Here is a 20,773-nt window from a genome sequence, read left to right on the forward strand (position 1 = left end):
CAAACTGAAGAATCCAGAGGCACCAAGAGAGGCAGAAATGTGGCCAGTGTTATGCCATGCTTTGTGACTATAGAATCCTTTTCCTGCAGAACTGTTTATTAGCCATACTTATTCATAACTGGCACAGTGCTTCACTTACAGTTATTTAATTTAAACTTGCAATTAAAATATTTTAAAGTGTAACATGATTTTATATTGATAAGAAGATGGTTTGGTGTCTGACTGGCACTTCTGCAAAGTCTGCCAATAAAAAGAGATCCTTTGCATTACAGTGATTTAGAGATACTTCTGCTCTCAGTCTCTCTAATTTTGACTTTACCTCTGAAGTCATATGCTGGGAGGAGATTTTCTTAATGATTCTGCAGCATGCAAATAATAGTGTTCATCTAAAAGTTTTATGGCTATACATCTCCACAAAACACTCTTGTATGCAAGCTAAAGTTATTTTGTTTTATTTATGGCACAGTTGTTTTTGAATAATTATAACTTTCAGGGATCATGAGTCAAAGTATGTTTCAATATCTCTGCATGCATTAAAACAAGCAAAAGTTATGCTGGCCACAAGTATCTGCTGCTTTGTTTTAACTGTGCTTCACAAAGGCTGACAGAATTTCAGTTTAGAAGACACCCCTTTCATTTTCTGTAATGCATGACTAAATGAAAAGAGAAATTGTCTCAACTATTGCACACTGTAACAACCAGGACACAGGCATAACAAAATCTTTTTATATTTATGTTTAGGAGTATTTGTACTGTGCACAGGCTGCATTTTCTAGCTAATTCTTTTTTTTGTTCTTATAGGCAAATGAGCAATAATATAAAAAATTCACAGAAAAAAAACCCCAAAAACATTGCTTCATGTCCCACTTGCATTGTCTGATTTGTTTGTATTCATCTTTGTACAAAATCATGATGGAGAAACCTGAATTTGGCACTAGTTGTTTTGCAAGTACTCCTGGCAAAAATATAATGTGTCATGAAAACCCTTGAATTGAGGGTTTTGTGTAAGATTTTGGGGTTTTTTTCTACTTAGAATGCTAGCTTTTTCAGACTTGTCTGTTTGCTCCCATCACCACTATCATGCCTTGTAAAGTGGAGTTTCTACCACACCCAGGTGTGGTAAATAAATAAGTAACTACTAAATAAGTAGATAGAAGTTTTCAGCCTGTCTGGTTAAGATCAGGAAAACAGAACCTTTTTCCTTTTTCCTTGGAGGTGGACAAGCAGCTCCCATCAGTGCCTATGTTCATTTATCAAACTTTAATGGTCTGATCCCTTTCAGGAGTCCAGCCCTGGGATCATGCCTGGTTCCCCGCAGTCACCACCACCAGACACTGACTCCCTGGACAAACCCAAGCTGAAAGCTGGTGGCTCAGTGGAGAGCCTGAGGAGTTCCTTAAGCGGTCAGAGCTCAATGAGTAAGTTCAGTTGTAATTGTGTTGCTCCATTTCTGTGGCTTCAGGGAGCAGAGATCTCCACTGTAAGCAGAATCGGAGAAAGTCAAAGCAGAAACAGTGGTTAAAATGTGGATAGGCTGATGGCTCAGGCATTAGAGGTTTGTAAAGAACTGTAAGCTCCTTGGTGCAAAGACAGGGTTTTGGTTTTTTTTAATGTTTATACAGAACCCTGAAAAAGTGAAATCTTGCTTTCTGGCTGCTGGGTCCTGCTATTACAATCTAAATATTCTAATATACATGTAATGTAATAATGAGCCTGTTTGCTACTTGACCAGTAGTAAATTACTTGACCACTCTAGATGGACCTTCCACGCTCCCTTGAGAAAAACCTTGAGTTTCTCTCATTAACTGGTTAAAGGAAGAATAGTATTTAAAACCTCTCTGGTCTAGACTGTATCTACAAGAAATGGCTTAAATGGAACACACGTGATGTGAACTTGCTACACTATTCACCAAATTTCTGGACTTGAGAGGGATTCTAGAACCCCTTGCAGGTTTCAGGGCTTGTTTTCCTCGCAAAAGTTTTGTGAGCAAAACTTCCCGGAAAGTTGTCATCAATTTCTTGTGAAGTACCGTAGATGAGGCACTTGTTAAACAGCTTCTCAGTTAAATATTGAGGGGGTGAATTCAGGAAAGCAGGAGTGCAGAGTAGATTTGCTGACTCTCCCATCCACATGTGTGTATCAGAAATAGAAGCATTTAAAGACTTTTAACTTTAATTACCATGTTTTGTGGAAAGAAGACACATTTTCTGTCTTGCCTCTGTTTCTGAAGCTTCTTCACAAAGAAACTTTTGTGTGAACTGATACTATGTCGCTCATACAGGTGGTCAGACAGTGAGTACAACAGATTCCTCGACCAGCAACAGGGAGAGTGTGAAATCAGAAGACGGTGACGATGAAGAGCCTCCTTACAGAGGACCTTTTTGTGGAAGAGCCAGGGTTCACACTGATTTTACTCCAAGTCCTTATGATACAGATTCTCTGAAGCTCAAGGTACCAGCTATATCTGTTTTTAAGGAGTCGAACATTTATTTTGCATAAATTCTAAATTAAGATATTTTTACAATAACTATAGCATTCTTAATCTTGTAATGAATTTTTGAAGCCCTTTAACCTGTCTTATACATTTAAGATTTCCCTGTATAGCAATGATAGAATTATAGCAAAATGTTATAGAATGTAAGTAGTCATGTTTCTCTGCATCCATGGAAAGACACTTGTGCCTTTAGCTTCTGGAAAATTAAAGATGTGCCATGAATCCATTTCCATTTTGCAAGGGTTTTGCTTGAAAGATTGGAAAAATACTTTGTCTGCCACAGTGAAATAATCCTCAATGGAAAAATTTTCAGAACTCTTGGAAGAAATGTGCATGAACCTGCACACAGTGTCTCTTAAAGGCATTTCAGTTAATATAATTTGCTTTGAGTTAATACTGAAATACTTCTCTGAGTTGTCACCCCCCCTTTAATTTTCCTGGATATCAGCTTTGATAATTTTTAGTTGTTCTGTATTCAGTTCAAACTATCTGACTCCTTACATTCATTATTTAAAATTAGCTTCCAAGGGCAGCTAATTCCTGTTAAAGCAGATGTATGTAAGCTAATCTCTTGAGGCATGCAAAAACAGTTGTGTGTCCATTTCTTTGTTATGGTCAGGAGCACATTAGGAAAAGCAACTTTATTGGTTCCTTCTGCATTGGCTTCCTTTGCTCAGGAGATCTGATTTGAAATTCTGCTTATTTACACTAAGCATATTCTTATTTGCACCAATTTCAGGTAGTTGCAAGCATAGAGACTTTTGTACCACACAGTACTGATGCTCTACAGAGATGTCAGCAGGTTTGTGAATCTGGACAGTTGGGATCCATTCCAGGATCCTTTGTTGACTTGCTCTGCGGTCTGAGGCATGTCACCTAATTAATTTTCCTTCCATTTGTGAAACAAGTATATTCAGACATTTTTGCAAAAGCTTGTGGTTAACCTTTTGATAACAAGTGTTTTCAAAATGTACATAGAAATCCAAGTGGGTGTGTTTGCTTAAATATCTATCAGAAACTTAAATGGCTTTCTTGCTTCTTTGTCTGCAGAAAGGTGACATCATTGATATAATCAGCAAACCCCCCATGGGCACTTGGATGGGTCTGTTGAACAACAAAGTTGGCACCTTCAAATTTATCTATGTGGATGTGTTAAATGAAGAGGAAGAGAAGCCGAAGCGGCCCACCAGGAGACGTCGAAAAAGCAGACCACCCCAGCCCAAGTCAGTTGAGGATCTCTTGGATCGCATCAATTTGAAGGTCCAAATTCTCTGTCTCTCTGCTTACCCTTTCACTTTTGCTTGCAGGAAGGGGACAGCACCTTTGAAGTTGTTAGTTTTGGAAGCTGCACACCGGATTCATAGTCCCAAGGATTGTGACACCACTTAGCAGAATCAGGTCTTAGCTGCAGAGTGAATATAGCTGAAGCCAGGCAGAACTGCCTGTCAGGCTTGATGAAGTGCTGCAGGTTGTCAGTCGTGTCCACTCAGACACCATAAATCGTTGCACTGTATGACCACAGGCTAGCACTCTCCAGAGGCAAGCAAAAAGTGTAAAATAACAATAGTTACCCTGTCTTTAAAGTGGGCATTTTTTTCATGTTTCTATTCAGAAGCTCTTGGTATAAATTGGTGTGAGTGTCATTCACCCTTCATACTTATCCCCTCATACAGAGCCATGCCATGTTGTGCCTTCAGGTAGCATGATACCCAGGCCATCTAATACACTGCATTCCAAACACAACAGTACGTGCAGCGTTCTAGTTCTGGCACAGCTACCTCCCTGAACTCAGAACAGTGTTTATGCAAACTATAATGCTATAATTTTGCTGTTGTGCACTGATTTGCACTTACTTAACTTACTGCTTTTCTTGCTGGTTGCAAAAATCACTTTTAGGATCTTTATTGACAAAACAAGTTAAATGAATATGTTGTCTTACCACTCTTCCTACTTTTTTCCCTTTGTGCAGGAGCACATGCCCACTTTTCTGTTTAATGGTTATGAAGATTTGGATACCTTTAAGCTTTTAGAAGAAGAAGATTTGGATGAACTGAACATCCGAGATCCTGAGCACAGAGCTGTTCTCCTCACAGCAGTGGAACTTCTTCAGGAATATGATAGTACGTGGGATGTTTGAGGTTTTCTGTTTTACTAGAGCTCTGCCAAGAACCTTGTAAACCCCTTAAAGCAGAAAACTTGTTCCAGGATTTTGATCTCTTTTTTTCTTTTCCTAATGTAGTTATTTCCAGGGTAATCCTGTGTAATGTTAGATTTTTGAGGGGTGATGTAAGACGTCTTTTGTTCTGCTGGAATTACTGTTCATGTAAGCCTTGCCACCCAACTTATTTAATATCAAGTGTGCAACGCATAACACTTTAGAATACTGATGTTCAAGAATAAATCCTGAGATAACCTACTCTAAGTAGAAGACTGAGACATAGAGAATAGTAAAAAAAAAATTCCGGATTAGAGTGAAGAGATTAGTGAGAGTAAAAAAAACAAAAATCAAAGCCCAGAGGGCTGTGGAGAAGTGTAATGTGAATCAATTTCATCTGCACGTGCTTTTGGTTCTTGGACTGTTAATTGCAGGATTGTAAAGGTAGCTTCGGGTTTTCTGTGGACAACACAGGAATTTTCAAAGGGAGAAAATATATGAGTCAAGTGCAAAGACTGAAAAACAGCAAGCTGCTTATCTATGTACAACAGTGCAATTTTGCTCACTGACCACGTGGTCTTGTGCAAATGGTTGTAAAGACAAGGAAATGTGGAATAAGCCATAGCAGTCAAATGCAGGAGTGTCTTTGCTGCACAGGAGTAAGCAGAGCCTAGCTGCAACCTGAGACAGTACTGAATTTGCCCTTCATCCCCAAGTGTCAGTAGAAGCTTGGTATCCAGTGTGCAGAGTGAGTAGAATGGATTGTGTAAGGACTTTCTCAGCTGCTTCTGTGCAAATTAAACTGCCATAGCAGCAATTGAAACAGCTGTTAGTAAGTGGGAAATGCTTAATTCAATTACAGCAATATGTGTGGTTAGCATCTTCAGGAAGTGCTGTGTGCCCTGTGTAGCTTTCTTGTTCATTTCCCAAAGAGGCATCTGCTCTTTCCTTGCTCATCTCTAGCTTCCAGTGAAGTTGCAGTTGCAGAATTAGTTTATTTTCACTTTTATCAGAGTAGCTTCTTGTCACATAAGATGAGCTTCTCTTCATTATTTGTAGACCTATTTAGACTGCTAAACTTCCCTGAAGTAATAACTTCTTTCAAGACACTTCAATTTTGGTTTGCAAACTTGAAGATTTGGTGGTTGGAAAGTACAAATTCCAGCTCCAAGTCAGGATGATGAGGAGAAACAGAAGTGGGAACCAGACTGATGGAATCTGGGAAGTTCAGCGGCACACAGTTCCACCCCATAATTTCCTGTCATGTGCTGAGATTAGGAATTGGAGTAGCCATTTCTGACATTTTATTGTGGGGGAGAAAAATAACCACAGCATGAACTGTATTCTTATATCATGATACTGGTTTTCTGTATCTTCAGCTCCAGATTTAGCTTCTTTACAAAATATGATTTCTGGCAAAAATTCTGGTTAAATTCTTGGAATCCAGTGTATGCAAGCTGGATAGACCACACTTGAGTTTTGGCTTTTTACACAGGCCAAGGAAGGAAGGAATTGGCACCATTAGTCTCCTTCATGTCCCTTGATCCTTTGTTATGGGACAGTATTGAATGTGCCAAACTCAGTCCAGTCCTTCCTCTGGGTCTTCTGGAAGGTAATTCAGAGTTAGGACTTTATTCTTTTTCACTTGACTTGGTTCTTTTCAGCTCTTTTCTTCTGGATTGGGTGCTGGAAGTTTTTTTTTAAGTCTTAGAACTTTGACACAATTTTAAATAAATTTCTGTGGCGGTAAGTTGCAGAACTTGGCCCCAAGGCAGCTGAGGAGCACAGGAATTCCATTCTGCTTTCATTGTGTGCCATGCAGCTCCTTCACAATCTTGCTGAGGCTGTTGTTAATCATTTACCAAACAGGATGAATGTTTCCAGCTTTTGTGATGGCTTTTCTTAATGCTCACGCTTTTCTGATGTAAGTAGTACAATAGGGAAGATCATAGAATCACTTAGGTTGGTAAAGACCTTTAGATACAGGGAATCCAACCGAGTCCACCACTAAACCTGTCCCTAAGGGCCACATCTACACATCTTTGAAATACCTCCAGTGATGATGACTGAACCACTGCCTTGGGGAACCTGTTCCAGTGCCAGACCTCCACAAGGTGCCTCCCCTGGCACCACTTGAGGCTATTTCCTTTAGTCCTATTCTTTGTTGCTTGGCAGAAGAGGTTGAACTCCACCTGGCTACAACAGTACTATTCTAGAGAGCATTTAGGTCTCCCTTGAGCCTCCTTTTCTCCAGGCTCAACTCCCCCAGCTCCCTCAACCACTCCTCATAAGGCTTGTGCTCCAGACCCTTTACCAGCTGAGTTGCCCTTCTCTGGACACACAGAATAATGGTGTTTGAAATTGAAGGTTGAGAAGTTCAGCTGCATTTTGTTTGCCTGTTTTTCACTGTATTCTTTCATCCTCTAGGTAACAGCGACCAGTCCGGATCTCAGGAGAAACTTCTCATTGAAGGCCAAGGCCTAACTGGATGCTCTCCTCGGGATTCTGGCTGCTACGAAAGCAGTGAAAACCTGGAGAATGGTAATGGTGACAGCAACGAGCCTTATAGTTCCTGCACTCTTTTTTTCAGTAGATAACTTCATTTGCTTTTCTTCCTGTTTCTAGCTAACACAAGCTACTTGCTACTTGACTTTGTTCTCTGCTCTGACTCCTCTTTCCCTCTTGGCTTGAGCCATTGGTTTTCACTGCTACTGTTGCTAATTTATTTATTTGCATTAGTAGGAAACAGATCCCATTTCACAAAGAGTCTTTGTTTCATGACCCTAAAGTAACAGTCTTTCTCATGCCATTCCCCTGCCTTCTCCATTCCCAGTCATATTCTCATACTACTGTGTTTCATGAGGCTTGTACTGGTTGCACACTGATGGCCCAAGTCTAAGAGACCACCAGTGGAGACGTCTCTGAACTTTACTGAGATCAGGAGGGTTTCTTTAAAAAATGTTCTTTATTTTAGGCCGTATTTTTCTGTTTGCTTTGGGTTGCATGTTGCATTGTCCTCTGATCAGAACCCAACTGCAAAGATTTAGGACTTTTTAGTATATGAACACTAGAAAGTTAAATTATTGCAAAGTTGGCAAGGAAATAAACTATGAAAAAAATGCTAATGGTATCAGTTCCCATTGCCTTATCCTACATCAGTGAAAGGTGACACACTGAAAAATTACCAAGACAGATGATGTTAATAGAGATTGCAGTCTCTGATCTGAAGAAATGGGTTCTTGTGCTGATTGAGAGTGTTTTACTTCAGAGATGGTCTAAACTTGTCGTTAGGGATGAAATCTTAAAAGAGTTGAAGTGGGTTTGAGTTGGGTATTTTTACTGCAAGCATTTGAGCCATGTCTTGGCATCAGACTGCCTGGATTCATTGCTAGCATTCACCATGAACAGGAAACCAAGACCCATATAAGCAGATTCTGTACACCCCTTATAGTGGCCATTTTTCCAATTTAAAATAAGGGCTTAGAATCCTTCCCTTAGAATATACATTTTCTGTTAGTCTGCCCCTAAAAAATAACCATTTATTGAATAAAATTGCAATTTGCTTTGAAGCTGAATTCCTGAAATTGACAGTATACTAAATTCCTGAAAGTGGGGAAGCTTTTTTCTTCAATAGGAATCCACATCTACTAAGCATGCTGGAATAGAATCATAGCTAAATATATGGCGTATGTGACAATTTTATTTTCTTTTTATCTGTAAGTACAATCATAACAATGGCTGTAACACTGAAGTTGAAGTGCTGCCTGCACATTTTCCTTATTTTAACAATATAATAAATCCTTTAGAAAGCAATTGACATTGCCTGTCTGGTTGGATACATAGATTTAAGGTAATATTTCTGAGTTTTTCAGAATGTGAAAGGCTGATGATGTTTATATTGGTTTTTATGTATGACTTGCTGCATTTCTGCATCATTTTTGCTCACAAATGCATTTAGTGCTTGTTTTGAAAACCATTATGAAAAGAACATTTGATTCATTCAGAGATTTTTGTCAAGGCTATTTAATCTGAAAAGTACTCCACCTTCTTTGCAAAGTTCACGGTCCATAGTTGTTTATATGCATATTTTTTTTCAAAATACATTGTTCTCATTTAGGATAGTCAGTTGTCTGGTATAAATATCATAACGTGCAGAATGCACTTCATAAAGGGCAAGTGCATTCTGAGAAGAAAACAGTCTTCTGATTTTCTGGGGAATGGTTATACATAATATTTTTATGACTAGTACAGTGTCCACTTTGGGGCTGATACTGGATCTTTTGGCATCAGTTCAAGATTTCAGAGCTACTCTTCCATTTTGGCTAGAAAGTGGTTTCCTATGTACTAGAGCAGAATATCTTTTGTGAGTACTTTTCTGGGTCCCTCTGCAGAAATACTTGGATATTCTCTTAGGTATCTACAGTGTACTTACGGCAGCATTGTGGTTTTATTTTAATTCACACAGGGCAACAAGCATGTAGCCTGTGATCTACCCAGTGTTAGACAGAAAAAACCTCAGAGCAGGAAGTAACCATCCATGATCAAACAATTAGTCTATATGGAAACGGGGCAGAGAGAACAAGCTCTTGTGACAATGGTGCAGTTATTTGGCTTGTTTTGCATGCAGGTGTCGACAGAGGTGCATTTGGAAACTATATCAGAAATCTGGTTCGCACAGGACTGGCCAAAAGCAGATAGCTAGGAATGGTCTAAGAGCAGAGCATGCATTTTTGATGCTTCCCAGGACAGTCTTGGGGAATGATTCATTTAAGGATTTCAAAATCTGGGTGCTGTTTCCTGGCATTCACCAATTTTTTTGAAACTTTTTATGAACATCCCTGGTCGTCCATAGAACCTCCATACCTAACAGTACCTGTATATAGATCTCTGTCATACTCCTTCCCAAGTCATCTCTTTGCTAGTCTGAGAAGGCCTGTTAATTATTCCCTATAGGTCATTCCCATCCTTGTTCATGCCTGGCTTCTCTTGTAGAAAACAAGAGAAGGCCTTTATCAGGTTGAGATAAGGGTGTTCTCTGATTTGTTCAGAAACTGATGCCTAGATTCCCATAGTACCAGGCAGGCAACCTAAGCACTTCAGCATTCAGTCCGGATTAGTTAGAAAAGGAAGCAAAAGAGCAGGTGGCCACATTGCCAAATGTAACGTGCATTTCTACTAGTTTGTAATCAATTGAAAAAGCAATGAGGCCAGTATTGTCTAAGATGCCATCATCTTTGTTGTGTCAACAGAGCAGTTTGAAATGCACCCAAAATACAGCCATAGAAAGCGTGGCCAATATGAAAGAAAAAATTTAAAATTAAGTTAATAAAATCTGGGATTTGGACACTGCATTCTGTGTCTGGTTTTGTATACTTAAATTTCTGACAACTATCTTCCATAAGGAAGAAAAGTACTACAAGAAATGCTGGATTTTTTGCTGTAGCTATGGTGCCTCCAGAAAGATTCCCCAAGATAGTCCCCTCTCTTCTGAGGCAGATGATGACGAGGAATGGAAAAGTTTCTTCCCTGTATGGTAATAGCAGGAAGTATCATGAGAGGTGGACAGTGCTTTGTTTAGCAAGAATTGCACCGTAATATCATCCAACAGAAGAGTTGAAGTATTGCCTATAGCTTGAACTGAACCTGGAAATAATACAAGCTTTGCATTCATTTTGTGTAAGAACCACCTTTGTAGTATTATTTTTTTACCCAGACATCTGTGTCCTTCTGCACACATCATTGAATCAGAGATGCCTCTATGGTTTACAGCCCTATGAAAGGCATTAGACTGCATAACTATACCAGGGGTTCACAAGACTGAGTTATTATCAAAAATCCTAACATTAAAAATGTGGTTTAAACTTTACTAGCTATGCACTTTAACCCTTTCAGGTAGTTGTTTTTTTTTTTTCTCTTAAGGTAGGACATGTTGCATTTGTGAACTTTATTTATATAACTCTCCACTTGGTGAAAACAACTTTAAAATATATTTTAAAATCTGTTTTCAGGAAATATTACCTCCCTGTGTTAGTGTCTCAGAAGCATAATGAAATTATACCTGACAGAAGGAGGGAAGGAATAGATGAAAAAAGAGAAATAAATCATAGCTCCCCTCCTGATATTGCTCTTCACTTAAATCACATTAAAAGAAATTACATTTTCAGCTACTATCCAAGCAATAGCATTGAACCAAGCAGTATCTTTTAAACCATTGTGAAGCAGAGAGCTTAAAGATTGCATGTTTGGTTATATGTGTTATAGGCAAAATATTTAGAACTTTCCTCTAATCTTACCTCATTTGTATATGTATGCCTAACAGGATTGGAATGAACTAAAGATTTTATTTTAGTTTGCAGAATTTATCTTTCCTTGTTACTTTTTTTTCTTCATTTTCCTATTCTTCATTTCTTCTATTTTTCATTCCCATTCCCAGGCTACTGGCTTTACACAGACATACCCCATTTCTAAAGAAATTAAATGCTGCTTACTAGATACCCTTATGGCTTCAGTAAGAGTTTCTATTGCACAGCACTAGGGTTTTTCACAACTTTTCACAACTTTTCTATTCTAGTGCTGAGTGGACTTTCCGAAAATATTCGTAATCCTTGATCAATATATCAGATTGAAAAGAAGGCGATTGGATTTTTGTAGCATGAGCTGTGACAGCAAGTCCCAGACAGTATGGTGCTTTACTGCACAAGTCAGGCATGTGCTAGCAAGTAGGAATAATGGAAAGAGAACACTGCTTTCCATGCTTATTAAATATTGCCATTAGCACCTGGAGGCACTAAAAAATGAATGTAACATTTCTAACACATCTTTCTAATGTGATTGCAAGTTATTTTCAGAAGGCGGTGGCCTAGCTCCGTGGAAGGGTGCAGACAGAGAAGTTCTTTCTGCTACTTCTCTGAGTTACCTGAACTCAAGGTAGCACCAACAGAGACAATTTCTGTGTGGGATGTGTCTTTATCAGCATTTTTTGGAAATGGTGATATTTAGCTTGAGTTGAGCTGTGAGCAGTACAGCTTCTGAGAAAGGAGTTGCTGTGTGCTGACGTTTCTCCTTATGGGCTTATCCTGATTTTAACTTTTTTTGATAGGAGTGTTTTCCTTATATCTCCTTGAATGTAACCTCCATTTTCTTCGCTAGTTTTCTGGATACTTTGGTTTTCAAACTCCTTAAGCAGATTAAGAGGCAAGAGAAAGCAAGGTATTTATTGTTTTAGGTTAAAGAGGTTCTTTCATTCGTATGCAAGGTGAACAGTGTATATTGTGCAAAAGCCAAGCACTGAACTTGTAGCAGGATAAAGCTCTGAAGGCAAACAGTACAAGAAGAAAGCATCTATTGCTAAAAGTACACACTATGACTTGAGACTAACATTAGTCACATTTAAAACTCCTTTTCGAAACACTTCTCCGTCTAATAAGATCTTTTTCTGTAAAACTCTGCTGCCCCTGCAGGTAGCTTTCCAAAGGGGCTGATGCAAAACCGGTCTTCATGTGCTTGCTTTCTCTCTGTTTCGCCATTGCAAATAGTTTGCTGCGTGTTTAAAAGAAGGAATAACGCTATTGGCATAAAATTTAAAAAATCATAAACAGGGTCTTTTAAAAAAAATCCTATGCAAACTAGTAAAGTTTATTAAAAGATGAACGTTATTATTTATATACTAAAATTAGAGGCAAAGAAAAGAACGTATGACTTTTGAATTATTTCAAGGGGGCCTGTCAAACCAAACCACTCCATACAATGAGTATGGGGTATCAGTTCTAACTGTAGGATATAGTATTTCTATACTAAACAAGGTTTATGTGAGTTAAACCTCAAATCTCTGCAAATTGGAGAATAAGAAGGATATTAAGTATTTTGGATGTACTTTACTTAACAGATGACATTTACTAATAAAGCTGAAGTTCAAAACAAATCTTTATGCTTGAAATGCCAATGAGTTCTGCCACATTTAGAATTAACAAAAAGGGAATAAATCATTTTGTTTCAAAAGCATTTGGAAGGGATCTGTTATTTATGTTGCAGATTTTTTTAATGGTGAATTTATTTGTTTCTAGGTAAAACTCGAAGGACCTGTCTTCCGCCCTCAAAATCAGCAAGTGAGCATAGCTTTAGGGATTTCAGCAGAAACCAGCTATCAGATTATCCCACGCTTCCACTGACCAAGTCAATAGAAACTCTGCAGCCAGGGGAAAAAGAGAGCCGGTTGGGTCGTGCCCATCGTGCTCTGAAGAGCTCTGTCAAGCCTCCGGCCATCACGGGTCTGAAGAAGAACCGCAGAAGTTTACCAGTTGCTGTGTGTCGAAGCTATGAAACTCTGGATGGCCCTCAGGGTGTAGATACATGGCCAAGATCTCACTCACTGGATGATCTCCAGGGAGAACCCACTACTAACTTACAGGACACTACCAAGAAAGTAGGTTCTTTTCCTCAGGATTCACTGGATATAGCTAAAAAGGCAAGTGGCTCTGCCTTGCCGCCTCAGTCTCATGGAGGCAGCTGTAAGGTAGATGATGTCGTGGCTAAGCAGGGCAAAGGAGCTGCTAATTCTCAGAAGGGAAGAGCTAAGGAACTGAACTGCTCTGTAGTAGAGACTGCAGGTGGGAAACCTGCTCTGTTCCCCCTGAAAAACTGTGAAGCTCAGCCTGCCTTAGTGATGCATCATGCAACAAGGACACCTCTGGAAATACAGAGTAAAGGTTTTCATGACCTTGCACAGGCTGATTATGCTCCAGTCCTCAAGGGAGGTCTAGAAGCTGAACAAAAAAGCACAAATGAGGCAAGAATGCAACCAAAAAATCCTTCTCAGCCTCCTCCTGTCCCTGCCAAAAAATGCCGAGAACGCCTTTCTAATGGATTATATCATCCTCCCACGACCACAAGTGGAAACCACTCAAGTTTAGAAGCACCATGTTTGCCGGTAAAAAAGACCAGCTCATCCACTCCCATTGATTGTCATGGAGTACCTGTCCATAGGACATCTTCTGAACAGGAGCCCAGTAGCCCTCCTAGCCCACTGCCACCCTGGCTGTCGGAGCTCCCAGAGACTGCTAGTGTTCAGCAGCATGTGGTAAAGCTTGGCCCTGCATCAGCAAGGAAAGTCTCTTGCAGCAGAGGAATGGATCTGGAAATGGTGATAGAAAACAAGCTGCAGTCTGAAGACATTGATCTTACTGAAGAACCGTACTCAGACAAGGTAAGTGGTAATCACTTCAGTGGTTTTATTCCCCTAGCATTCCATGGGATAGTCTGTCATTCATTGTAGCTGTTGTTTTTTTGTGGGGAAGATAAACCAACAATTGTTGGGACATTAGACATTCTATAACTCGTTTGTCTTTGCTATCAGACTTCATAAATTCTTGTGTTGTGCGGGACTCAGAAGTCCCAGATGTACTCTGAACCCCCATCTTTTCAGACCACTGGTGCCTTGGTGGCATTGGGCATGGGAATGTGTCTTTCTCTGCTAATGTGGGGGAGTAGAGCTGAAAAAGGAAGTAATGATTAGATTTTATCTTTCCAAGAAACTATGAATTGATAGCATCAACCAGTACATCTTTTTTGTAGGGTGAAGGAAGGAGTCTTTTGGGGATTACTTTTTCAGTTTTCATGGAACTTGGAGGAAAGCTCCTTCTTGCTCCCATCCTGCACTTCTCTCTCTGTTGCATTGGTTGGTTTGGTCTGTATAGATACAGTTCTTTAATCTATCCTCTCTCTTTTGTGTCTTGCTGGAAACATTCAGCATGGTCGCTGTGGCATTCCTGAGGCTTTGGTACAGAGGTACTCTGAAGACTTGGAGCAGCCTGAAAAGGATGTGGCTACAAACATGGACCAAATCAGGGTAAAGCAGCTGAGGAAGCAGCATCGCATGGCGGTGAGTATTTCCATAAAGCAGATTTTCTTATTTATGAGCAGACTTTTTAAAGGACTGACTAATAGTGAAGGGAGGTACTTGAGAAGTCCTGGTACAGAAGTGCTCCTTATGTTCATCTAGCAGGTACAACATAGGTAGAGGTACTGCAGGGGCAGGAGATACCTCCCCCAGGCCCAAAGGAGGACAGTCAGTAGCTGAGAGTGGATAGCCCTCTCCTGACCAAATAAGGATCTTAAAAGTCTAAGCAGACTGCAAGCAGTGGTAACAGAAACTTGCTCACCAAGGGTGGCATGATTTAAATGCCTCTGTATTAAAATTTGAAATGCTTTACACTCTTTTTACATTTCTTAAACTATACCAGTGTTCACTTCTCCTTAATAAAGGCAGAAGGGAGAAACTATCAAAAACTTTAATGGCTTTTTCTGCAATAACCTGGTCTGTCTGAGGAGGTAATAGGCAAAATTGGTATTCTCTTGACTTTCTGAGAGATTAAATGGATCAGTCTGAAAAGTCTTACTACTGGGTATTCTTTACTGAACTCAGACTAATTCAGAATGATACGTGAAAGGCAGCCAAGCAGCTGCATACTGCCCACTGTGTCTGTATTGCCAAAATTCTTGTCAGTGCTTCTGGCCAAGGGATCTGAGCCTTTCAGCCCACACCACTCTCACACTGGCAAATGTGACACAAGAAAAGTTAGAACATCTGCCATGAAATTCTATCAGTTTAGAAGAGACAACAAACAACAACAACAAAAAAGACTTACTGTAAAACAAGCAGGTGAGTTTAACATTAAGGGTTCTCTGTTCTTCCTTTTTTTGCTCCCCAGATTCCAAGTGGAGGACTCACAGAAATTTGCCGTAAACCTGTATCCCCAGGACTCATCACCTCTGTATCTGACTGGCTGATTTCCATTGGTCTGCCTATGTATTCCAGCCTGCTCACGGAAGCAGGATTCAACACACTGAGCAAAGTGCCTTCTCTGTCACAAACTTGCCTTCAAAAAGCTGGCATCACAGAGGAAAGGCACATAAGCAAGCTCCTGGCAGCAGCAAGACTCTTCAAACCTCTTGATCCAGAGGCAATTTAACATGCTCCATACTGTGACATTGCCTGGTTGAGAATCCACTGCTTCTTCCTGCACCAGTATCACTCTAATTACTTCATGTAGCTAAAGGGATCAAGGAAGTGGCTCCCCAGGACAGGCAGATATCTTCTTCAAAGGATATGAAAGTCTTTGGCAATTGAAGGAGAAGAGAGGCAGCCACCAGGTAACATAGATGTGGTACTTCCCTCCCCGCTCACTCCCATCTGAAGTATTCCTATTTCATAAACTGCACAGGGTTGGCCTGAGAATCAGACAGCTTCACAGAATTAAGGGACCCTTGCACATTTTCCTCGAGTTTCTGATAGTGATGCTAGTAACAGGTCTTCTGTGCACCTAGGTTCTAGGTACCTGAAATCCTAGAGACCAGGTACAAATCAAGGTGCAAATTCCAGTAGAACCTGTTTGGCAAATGCCTTTTGTTTATTTTAGCAGTCTAGAGCAAACACAAAACCCTCAGTCATCTTTACTGTTGCTTGGTGTAGGTCCCAGTTGCCACGAAGCCTTTAGCTAGGCTGAAGTTGATGGACTGAAATTAGTTTTCAGTATGGTCCATCTCTGTCACTTCAATGCAACTAAACCATGAAGAGTCAGAAAGCTTCTTTTTATTTGTACAGAGCTGAGGTAATTTTTATAACTGCTTTCTAGCAATCAGCTTTTTTATTTGCCTTAAAATAAGCTTTTAAGCAGTTACCTAGTGTTCACTTTACCTGTATTCACATTTCCCAAGCCTCGTTTCAACTTAAGTTGCATTTATGGTGATTTCCAGCTGAAGTTAGCTTCTATAAAATGCCTCATCATAACATCTCCTGTGTTATAGAGGTCCTTTTACAAATGCAGGGTTATGCTAGGTTTTGGTTGTCAGGTTAACTCCTTGTTCACTACAGTCTGCATTTACTGTTGTTACTAAACTATTCCAAGATATACTGCCTTGTATATATGTAACTGCTTTTCATTTTAATCATATTCTGTGTACTGTGTTATATTGTCAATCATTATGCTGCAGCTTTGACTTGGTATCCTGACCATATTGATTCCAAACAGTGGGTTTCTGCAAATGAAAATTCACTTGCATTGAAAAAGCAAATTGTGTCCCATAGAAATCATTAGACCCAGTAATTCCATTGCATGGACAAGAAAATTCCCAGATAGTCTTATGAATAACACTGTGATTTTTAAAACAGTTGATACCCCTCACCACTGCATTATTATTACCTCTCACTGGAAAAGAGTATTGTTCTGGCAAATGTGATGAACAATTTTTCATGATGCATTGATATTTTTCTGCCTAACTCCATGTGAAACGTTCCAGTCGCATATGTGACTAATGACAGATTTTATTTTTCTATATTGGGTACACCTTTTATATACCAAATACAAATGATCATGAATAGCACATAACCAGCTTTTTCTTTGGGGTCTATATATGGTGTGTCCTTCAGCTTCTTGTAGTGCAAATGCCCTGTGGAAGACAAAGCCAGCTTAGTCTGCCAGGTAAAGGGAGATAAAATAGAAACCTGGGCACAGGCTGGGATGTGTGACTGTTTCCAATATCAGTTCTGACAACAATTTACTGTATAAAACCAGACAAGACATTTCACTGTTTGGTGCCCCAATTATCCCAATCTCATACTGAGCTGATGACTTCTGATCAAATGCTGTCAGATTGATGAATGAAAGATTGTGCTTATTCCATGATTCCTTACTATATCTGGCCCTTTCATGGTCATGTTCTAAGTGTATGAATATGCATTTTATTACAGATGATAACTGTTTTGCCTCCTGGTAGAATCGACAGCTGTTAGGTTTACTTCCCACATTTCATATTACACCAGTGTCTACTGCGCACCATCATATGAAGGCAACTAAGTCACTGATGCAACTTGAAATTGTTCTCAAGCAAAGCTCTGTAATACTCTCCTTGGCGTCTGATAAGCAGCATGTTCTGATATGACAGTATCAGGAGACATACAGCAGCCATGTTTTGTACAGCTGGTGAAAATCTGTGCAGCCTCACCTCGAGTCCTGTGCGCAGTTTTGGGCACCAGAAGTGACATTAAGCTATTGGGGAGCATCCAAAGGAGGGCCACGAAGATGGTGAAGGGTCTGGAAGGGAAGCTTTGTGAGGGACAGCTGAGTCTGTTCAGTCTGGAGGAGACTGAGGGGAGACCTCATTGCAGTCTCAACATCCTCATGAGAGGAAGCTGAGGGGCAGGTACTGATCTCTTCACTCTGGTGACCAGAGACAGGACCCAAAGGAATGGCCTGAAGCTGAGTCAGGGGAGGTTTAGGTTAATCAGGAAAAGGTTTTTCACCCAGAGGGTGGTTGGGCACTGGAACAGGCTCCCCAGGGAAGTGGTCACAGCACTGACAGAGTTCAAGAGACGTTTGGACAACGCTCTCAGGTAGATGGTGTGACTCTTGGGGATGGTGCTGTGTGGAGCCAGGAGCTGGACTCAATGGGTCCCCTTTTGTAGCTCAGTATGTTCTATTATTCTAAAAGAAACAAAAAAAAAAAGAAAAAAATTGTGGTTTTTCAATAATTGTTATTTTTCTCTTGTTCCTCTCTGAGGCTTACATGGTGACTATCAGTAAGCAGGAGATAGAGTATCGAGACTTCCTGGGATTGTTGCAGGGACCAGAACAGAGTAGAAGTGGACAGCACTTATATTGGAGCAAGGGAAAAGTCCAAGCTGACTATAGCAATAAAAAAAGAAACAAATTCCCTTGTGTTGCAGGGAAGACAAGTCATATAATAAAGCTCTCCCATATTAATCACTTTCCCCTCTCTTAATAACACAAGGAGAGTTTAGGGAATAAGCTGGACCTGTTTGCCAAACTCTCTTTGTAAATCCATTATTTTAAAATGATTATGTGACCCAGGGAAACCAAATCACACCCATCAGGACTGGAGTGAGCAGTTTGAGATTTATGAGTTTTAATATTTGTTTTGTTTTCTTTTAAAGAATGTGCTTTGTGGTCTTACTTGAATTACGATTTTAGTTTATAATCTAATCTAAAAAAAGCCTTAAGCTTCTCAGTGTTTGAGCTTCCCTGCTGTGGTTTCAGTGACCTGTGGCATTCCCCAAGCAGGTGAGGTGGTGCATTACGAGAGCCATAACCTCTTGCATCTTCTTGCAACCTTCAGTGCTCTGAGCAAAAGTTCACTCATTAACTCTTGGAAAGCACAGAAGAAACCTGCTGCTGGAATCCTCATCTGCTCTGCTCAGGCTCACCATGTTAAGTATCTATCCATAGTATCTTAGTAACTCAAACAGCTATTTAACAATAGAAGCAGCAAGCCCAAAATATTACCAAATGCCATCATAATCAGATGCTTTGATCAATAACCCGCTGTTGCTACCCAGGTGGCAATTCCCCGTGCTCTTGTATGAGCCTGGCTGTGGATGCAGACTGGGAGCATGATCAGAAGCATTAAACATTGCATTATCCGAACAGGCCATCATGTCTAAGAGCAGCAATAGTGGTCGATTCACTAAGTCACAGCTGTGCAGTTGTACTGTATTATTTTTAGAATAAATAATACTTTCAGTCCAAGATACTTTTAGCATTAATTGACACCCTTTGGGGAATCAAAAGTGTCAAGCAAGTTATGTAACAACTAACAAAGTTGCACTTTCTGTATATGAAATCAATATTTAAATAACTTATTTTTCTCCATTTGCTGTTCTTAAATGATGTAAGTAGCTGTAATATACCAGTACTCAATATGTCCTGCAGTTTGCTTCAACCCAAGAAAGCTGTGTATTGTAAAGAAAAAAAAAAACAAAAACAAAATATGAATGTGTAAAGATTATTGTGCTGTTTCATTTAGCAAAAAAAATGGTTGACAAAAGGGTTTTCCTGTGTATCAAAACTTGTCTATAATTATATGTCATACTGTTCATAGATAAAAAGTAAATAAATTTCCATGATCTCTCTCTTTTTTTGTTGTTGTTTTCAATTTTGCTAACAGATCCTCTATTTAGTGGCTGGCTAGTGTCCAGTGATGTAATTTTTTTGCTTATATCTTTGGCCCTTTCCCTGTAGCTTACTGAGCCACTAGTTCCTCTCCTGGTAAGCACTCTCAACACATCTACAGCAGGAGAAAAAGGTTTAAAAATATTTAAAATATTAAAAATATTAAAAGCCAAAATAATTCAGGACTAGAAGCAGCTGTTAAATGATATGATGTGAACCAGCACTGTCCAAACTTTGTTATATCCTATGAATGTCCAGCTGCTGGCTCAGTGAGATATGTGTGAGAGGTCTCCCAGGTCTCCCCTTGGGAGCTTTATGACTTTTCAGTGGAATAATTAATAACTGGTGAGCGCAGAGGAAGGGCCCATGAGTGCTGTGGAGTTGTAGCTACAGCTCTTGCCTGCAAGAGGGGATTTGCAAATGCAGCTCTGCTTCGTTCGGCTGCTGGGGTGCTGTTAACTCCTGAAGCTGTAACTCCTGAACAACCAGGTGATGTCTCCAGTCCGGGATAAGATGCCAATGACCAGGGTTGGGGCAAAGAAGCCTTGGGACGTGATTCTCGGCACTTCCTTCCAGCTCACTTGAGTAACTTCTTGCTGGCTGTTTTGCATTTGTCGGTCTGGTTAAATTTGCTGTGTAATTAATGGCTATGCTGAGCTGCCTAGCAGCGTGCTGCCAGCTCCTCGTGGCAACAGCTTGAAGTTAATCCTTCGTGCATTTAGCCCCAAGGAACCGGGGGGGCTGTGTCTGCACGAGTAGTCGTTCTCCGGAAGCTGAACTCGGGAAACGACATGAAGTGGAAAACAAAAGGATCTTTTGGGCTGGATCCAGACTGCTGGATCTTTGTCTCCCCGCGGGCAGCCCCCCCGGGAACCTCGGGCCGTGGAGGGATTCGGTGGGAATGCGAGGGGAGGGCGCTCGGGCGGCAGAGGGCGCCGGGACCCGCTGTTTCCAAGGGTCTCTCAAGTAACAAAACAGAAATAAAAACAAAACAAACACTGCACAACATGAAAAGCCAGGGCGCTTGCCATTTCTGCAGCTGGAAGGAGTATTGCTTCCCTTCCAAGATTGCTGTGGTCCAGGATTGCGTTGGGAGCAGGCGAAACACAAAGCCCCCATCTATTGCTCTCAGCGTTTTGCTGCTGTGTTTGATCCAAATG

The 20,773-nt window shown here is 40.3% G+C and overlaps 1 protein-coding gene across 8 annotated transcripts in view; it reads left to right on the top strand.

Moving 5' to 3' along the window:
- Positions 1-19,573, top strand: part of SASH1 (SAM and SH3 domain containing 1) — a 532,432-nt gene extending 512,859 nt beyond the window's left edge. For all 8 annotated transcript variants that reach the window (XM_058834786.1, XM_058834787.1, XM_058834788.1 and 5 more), the window contains 8 exons: positions 1,283-1,418; positions 2,283-2,452; positions 3,546-3,755; positions 4,465-4,615; positions 7,078-7,191; positions 12,714-13,852; positions 14,396-14,527; positions 15,357-19,573. In XM_058834786.1, coding sequence (XP_058690769.1) covers positions 1,283-1,418; positions 2,283-2,452; positions 3,546-3,755; positions 4,465-4,615; positions 7,078-7,191; positions 12,714-13,852; positions 14,396-14,527; positions 15,357-15,617 — 2,313 coding nt within the window. In that variant the 3' untranslated portion in view covers positions 15,618-19,573. The remainder of the gene's footprint in view (positions 1-1,282; positions 1,419-2,282; positions 2,453-3,545; positions 3,756-4,464; positions 4,616-7,077; positions 7,192-12,713; positions 13,853-14,395; positions 14,528-15,356) is intronic.
- The last annotated feature ends 1,200 nt before the right edge of the window (positions 19,574-20,773 follow it).

Source organism: Poecile atricapillus, chromosome 3 (genome assembly GCF_030490865.1).
Source record: "Poecile atricapillus isolate bPoeAtr1 chromosome 3, bPoeAtr1.hap1, whole genome shotgun sequence".
In the NCBI taxonomy this organism is placed as follows: domain Eukaryota; kingdom Metazoa; phylum Chordata; class Aves; order Passeriformes; family Paridae; genus Poecile; species Poecile atricapillus.